Source organism: Papaver somniferum, chromosome 6, assembly GCF_003573695.1.
Source record: "Papaver somniferum cultivar HN1 chromosome 6, ASM357369v1, whole genome shotgun sequence".
Lineage (NCBI taxonomy): Eukaryota > Viridiplantae > Streptophyta > Magnoliopsida > Ranunculales > Papaveraceae > Papaver > Papaver somniferum.
Genome location: NC_039363.1, coordinates 167,253,828 through 167,260,246, shown reverse-complemented (window position 1 = coordinate 167,260,246; position 6,419 = coordinate 167,253,828). Strand labels below are relative to the sequence as shown.

General features: G+C 34.6%; 1 protein-coding gene across 2 annotated transcripts in view; it reads right to left on the bottom strand.

The window, feature by feature from the left end:
* The window catches only part of LOC113290044 (chaperonin 60 subunit alpha 2, chloroplastic-like), a 6,805-nt gene extending 5,420 nt beyond the window's left edge, over positions 1-1,385 (bottom strand). Inside the window, exons 1-2 of one of the 2 annotated variants that reach the window (XM_026539548.1) lie at positions 1,233-1,385; positions 940-1,138 (exon numbers count right to left, since the gene is read on the bottom strand). In XM_026539548.1, the coding sequence (XP_026395333.1) occupies positions 940-1,138; positions 1,233-1,289 (256 nt within the window). In that variant the 5' untranslated portion in view covers positions 1,290-1,385. Of the gene's footprint in view, positions 1-939; positions 1,139-1,232 lie in introns of those variants that run through there. The other variant, XM_026539549.1, reaches the window with a different exon arrangement.
* Between the last annotated feature and the right edge of the window lie 5,034 nt (positions 1,386-6,419).

Below are 6,419 nucleotides of genomic sequence, written 5' to 3'. Positions count from 1 at the left end.
AATAAAAAAAAAAAAAAAAAAAAAAAAGAATGGTGTTGGCTGTATAGCTGAGAAGTAACATTCAGTTAGCCTTAATTGATCGACATAACAACACTCTTTGTTTACTGCAGGAAAATGACCTACAGCCTTAAGCATAAGAGGCACTGTGGAACAATAATGATGAGTAGCCTGTGAGGATAACCCAGCAGGAAAAAAAAGGCACGACAACAATGAGCTAACTATGTTGGAAAAATAAAGTTGCTTCCCAATCAATAACCTAAAATCCACACAGATGATCCAAGGGTAACATTGCAAGTCACTTGCTTTCTAGATCTGGCAAGATGATCGAGAATGCTTTAGCAATTCCAGTTAAATATTGCACAAGCAGTGTTAGGCTTACTGCTTGTAAAGCCTCTCCATCTATTTTTGACATACTAGCAAAAGGTTCTATTGCTGATTCATGGCAGCCAATGACTTTTTTATCTATGTGTGTACAATAAATGTTGTTCCTGTTTCTTGCACGAGAAAGGGGTTTTTAGAAGACTTAAAGTCTGTAGTACAATCTCCAAATATCATGTAAATGAAAATTCTTAGGGGCGCGCCCATCCAATGAAAGGAAGGGCAGAATAAAAGAGAGATTTTGGGCATCATGCATCCATTCTTTTGGCAGCTTGGGTGCACTATCCCCAAAAAACCCCATGTAGTGTTTTTCACTTGAACAACACAGAAGAGTAAAGGTTAAAAATGTAAGCCCCCAGGAACCAATCTTTACCTTTTCTACTAACACTCATTCAACCCATAAGAAAAACAAACATAGATAAACAAATTTCACTAATGAATCCTAGCAGAAACAGCTAATTCATACTTTCAATCAAGCTTTGACAACAACAATCCATTGAATTCATTAAAAGCAAATTCATTTGATTTTGAATAAAAGAACTGAGAAGTAAATAAAATTACCTTTAGGTCCTAAAGTAACAGAAACGGCATCAGCAAGTTTATTAACACCAGATAATAAAGATTTTCTACAATCTTTGTCAAATGATATCTTCTTTGGACCAGCTCTTACCACCATTCTCAAAACCCTAGTTCTAGAAAACCAAGAAGATGTTGATACTGATGATGATGATACACTACTCTTTGCTCCATTGAAGGTGTTCTACAATAACAACAGCAGCAGTTAAAATATTTGAAATATAAGTTGGAGACCTTGAAACAAAATTTAAAATTCAGTATAAAAACATTGAACTTACTGAAAAATAAGCTCCCCTCTGCTGCGAGAATACAAGTGGGGAAGATAAAGATGACATTTGGTTAGTGGGTTCCTCTGGTATTGGGGTTTTTGGGGTTTAGAGAAGAACAGAATGTTGTTTTCTGGGGTGGGGATTTAGTTTCAAGACAAAGGAAGAGAGTCTAAAAATGATGTACCCACAAAATTTGCAACATTACTGATCAATCTTATTACAGGGCCGGCATGTTTTATTAGAGGGGCGAAATTCTAATAGGATAAAAATGTCATTACATGATCATTCAAGGTGTTTTTTATCAAAAAAAATTGGAAATAACAAATTAACCCTCAGTATTGATAACCTAGTTTAGTGATGATAATCAAGTTTAGTGTTGATGATTAATTTCACTTATATTAACTCAAAATCAAAACAGAATCAGATTTTTAGAGTTAAAAAGAAAAAAGTTTAGAGGAGAAGAAAAAGAAAAACTTTCGTGATATTTGTGAAACCCTAGATTTTGATTCACTCAACTAAATGAGTGATTCCATTGACTCGGTATACTTCTAAATTAGTTCCCATTAGCTTTTTCTCGCTCAAAATTATCTAAAGTACGTAACAAAATCAAAACTTTTAAATTTTCAGAAGAACTTGCGGTTGCAATTTTGCTCGTGACCAACCGTAACTCTTAGTTACGGTTCGTAAGTTATCGAATACCAACCGTAACTGGTTAAATTTGGGGAAGATCCAATTGTAAAACCAGTTACGGTTGGTAATTAGATTTGGATAACAACCGTAACTAAATTACTGTTGGTAACTAATGAATCGAGACCAACCGTAACTACCCTACGGTTGGTGTGTCAACTTAACTTTTGAACCGTAAATCATTATTTGATAAATTCTTAAGACACGGGATTATTTACGGTTGGTATGGTTGTTTGAGTAACAAACCGTAACTCAATTACGGTTGATAAATATGATGCAAATACAAACCGTAACTGAACATATTTCTCAAAACTAAGAACTTACGGTTGGTATTTGAGTTAAAACCAACCGTAACATCAACCCAATCTACAGTTACGGTTCGTATTTGAGTTATTACCAACCGTAACTCACATGCAACTAGAAATTTCAATTTCAATTTTCATACAAAACCCTAATTTTTGATACAAAATTAACTTAAATCCAACACGATAAACTAAACCCTAACTGGGTTTTTCCAAACATTTTTCGAATCGTCGATTAATCGAAGACGATGAAATTTTCAGTTTTAATGGAGGTTACGGTTGATGGAGGAGAAGAGAAGATGAAGAAGATGATGAAAAAAAACTGATTTGATTTTTTCTGATTCATTTGGTTTAAAAAAATTGATTTGATTTTGGTTGATTTAAGGTGAAAAGGGTAATCTAGTCAATTTACATCCCCTTTAGGACATCCCCTAACCAACTAAAGGGACATTACTATCACAATGCCGCCCCTCTGATAAATCATGCCGCCCCTATAATAAGCTTGTTACTGATAGGGGTACCAGTTTTAGGGAGAGAACGTAAAAAACAGAGCATTTTTTTATTTGTCTTATATGAGATTTGGTACCCCAGAAAATTAGTATCGCTAGCATCCATTAATTTTCGGGTTTTTATATTACCCTCTCGATTATAAATAGCTAATCTGAAAAACAAGACAAGCTAAGAAATCCGGAAAAAAAAGGAAAAAAAATAGAAATCCAAAAAGAAAAAGAAAAAAAATCCAAAGATTTAGTAGTAGAACATTACAAAAACAAGTAAATGAATCCAGTACTACGTCTTTGTAGTTGACCATGATAGTGTTTTTTGTTTTAAACTGGCCTCCCACTTGTTTTGAAGCCAACTGGGTATCAGTATAGTGAACAAATTGTTTGAGTTACAGACCTTTTGAAGCTAAAAGTCCTTGCAACAATGCGTCATATTCATCTTGGTTGTTATTTGGGATGAAATCAAGATATATGAGTACTCGATGAGGTTGTTTTCTGGTGTAATTACCAACTCGTCCATCTTTATCATTTAAAACACCATCGAAAAATATTTTCCAGACTCTAAGTGTATTCAGTGATGAGTCATCACAGTTGGGTAACACTTCTCATTCAGATAATATTTCTATGTGTTAGAGCACTGCTCTGTCGAATTCGCAAACTCAAACTTGTTGTCAATGTTAGATGCACAAAACTATATATTGATTTCTTGTCTACTAAAGTCAAGTCTCAGACTAGGATTAGAGTATGGTAGTTGAGTGTCACTGTAATAACCCTCGAAATCTGAAGATCAAACGAAGATATTTGAAGTACTTCATCGACAAAAACCATTATATTTACTCACGGAATTTGCCATTATATCTTATAACACTACATCGTATGATTTTAGTAGATTTTGTTAGAGCACTACTCGGTCGAACTCGCAAGCGTTCATATCTCATGCTTGTTTGTCAAGTTTAATTGTCAAAACTATAAGTCTTGATTTCTAGTATACTTATAGCTATGTCTCATATTAGGATAGAATGTGTACTTGAGCTTTAGACTTCACGACGTTCATGATCTACTAAGGGGAGCTTGTGGAACTTCATCAACAAAAGGTATGTGGAGACTTGAACTCATCCATCACTTGGAAATTTATTTCAATTCTATCTCCTATTGAGACAAAAGTCGTATAGCTATATAGACTTTACTTTATACACATTTGATATTTCGAGCTGAGTTTAACTTGCTTACATATTTTTTGAAATATGTGTTGGTAATCTTTTGCTTTAACCAAGTTCATCTTTTATTCTTGACGAAAGTCAAAAGATGATCATGTGAAAATCACCTGGTAACATCTTACATGATTTGTGTGAGACAGTCATTTGATATAGACTCGGAATGTTTCGTATTGATCTATTAATCACTTAAAAATTTCTTTGAAGCTAATAGTTTGTGTGAGACATTTATTCCCATCTTCTAAGAATGTTTCAATGATTAACATGGAGTTTAGAACAATTAACCATTGATTGGATATAGCACAATATGCGTACTTGTATGCTAAATGTTGCAAGTTACTCCAAGTCCGGGAACCATAGTATGCATACCCGTATGCGTACTGGTTTAACAGTTGAAGTTCAGGAACTTAGTATGCATACTCGTATGCGTACTGGCTTAACAGTTCAGGTCCGGGAATTTAATATGCGTACCCGTTTTCATAACAATTCAACTGAGTTCGGTCGTGAATGACAGTATGCGTACCCGTTCGCATATTGGCGGACAGACCAAGTCCGGAACTCTAAGTATGCTTACCCATTTGCATACTTGAGTGGGTTAAGTTCTAAAATCGGTTTGTTCATGAAAAAATACATTTATATAATAAAGAATGCAATCTTTTGAAAACTGTGGCTATAATGTTCATGAATTGATTCGAGTGAATCAAAATCGATTTTGCTTCAATTCTGTCTTATATACTTCTTTGAGAATATAAACAATTGAACAACTCTATAAATAGTTTCATTTGAGTCATTTGAACTAGTTGTGATAAAGATGAACAAGGTTGACATGAAAGTGTTCATATGGCTAACTTCGGTTAACTATTGTTGAGCCAACCAAGTGTACACGTTTAGGTACGGTTACCCATATCTAAATGAAGGAACGTTTCATTTGTGTATAACAAGCTAAGTTCAATATAACGGTTAAAAGATATTAGCTTGAATCTAATCAGGTTTTCATCTAACAGTGAATATTGAATGCTTTGTTACCAAGGTAGCATTGATTGCAAACCCTGATTTGAAGACTATATAAGGGAGAACTATAGCAACTGGGAAACCTAATCCCCACACCTCCTGTGTGATAGTAGTTGCGACTAGAGTCGATTCTCCTTTAACCTAGGTTTTTCTAAAACCATTATAGGTTAATGATTTAAAGACTTCATTGAGATTCTGAAGCCGAACTCAACTATTTTCTCTGTAGTTGTGTGTTTTGATCTTATTTTGTTCTATCGTATTGAGTATTATATTCTCTAAGATTTTCTCGAGATTCAATCTCCGATAGGTAAGATAAAAAGTAGTCACAAACATCTTCGTCCCATCGTTTGTGATTCCAAAATATCTTGTTTCGCTACCATACGGCTAAGATCATTGTGAGGTGATTGATATTGCTAGGCTGTTCTTCGGGAATATAAGTCTGGTGTATAAATTGGTTCATGTTCACCTTGACTTATCAAAAGACGGAACAAAAACTCGTAGGTATTTCTGTGGAAGACAAATGTATCTATTCAATAGACTTTTCTGTGTGAGACAGATTTGTTTATCAAGTCTTCGACTTTGGGTCGTAGAAACTCTTAGTTGTGGGTGAGATCAGCTAAGAGAATCAAGTGTGTAGAGACCTGTTGGGATTCAGAGGCGTGAGGAACGCGACTGTACCTTAATCAGTGTGAGATTGGTTAGGCTCAACTACATTCCAGTCCGAAGTTAACTTGTAGTAGGATAGAGTATGTAGCGGCTTAATACAGTGTGGTGTTCAAATCTGGACTAGGTCCCGGGGTTTTTCTGCAATTGCAATTTCCTCGTTAACAAAACTTCCGGTGTCTGTGTTATTTCTTTACCCGTATTATATTTTCTATATAATTAAAATATCATAGGTTGTGTGCAACTCAATCAATTGGTAAATTGAACCTTTGGTTGTTGATTAGAATTGATTGACGCTTGGATATTGGTCTTTGGTACCATCCAAGTTATTTCTCATATTGATTCGTCTCACAGATTTCTATCTATTCGATTGTAGATTGATTTGAGAAATTGAGATATAACTCTTGGATATGTTTTCCTTGATTGAGTCTGACTGTCTAGTTGATTCTCTTGGAATTATATTGGAGTTAGTTCATACAGATTTCCTAAACGAAATATTGGGTGTGGTTGTTAGACCCCCTCTTTTTCAATTGGTATCAGAGCTGGCAAACACGTTTAAGACCTCATAAGTTTGTGTTTGTAGCAATTTGATTATTATGAACGAGTCTATCTCTAATAACATACCAGTTTAGAAATTACCAGATGTTTTTCAAATCTTGGATTCACCTGAGAGAACTGTCACATCTAAATCAATATCTAAACATTCTCTTGATGTAGAAAATGTTGATAACTGGAAAACACGCCTAGAAGAACAGTTGGATGAACTTTTTGACGAAGGTGACTCAGATATTGATAGAGATGTTGATGAGGAAGTCT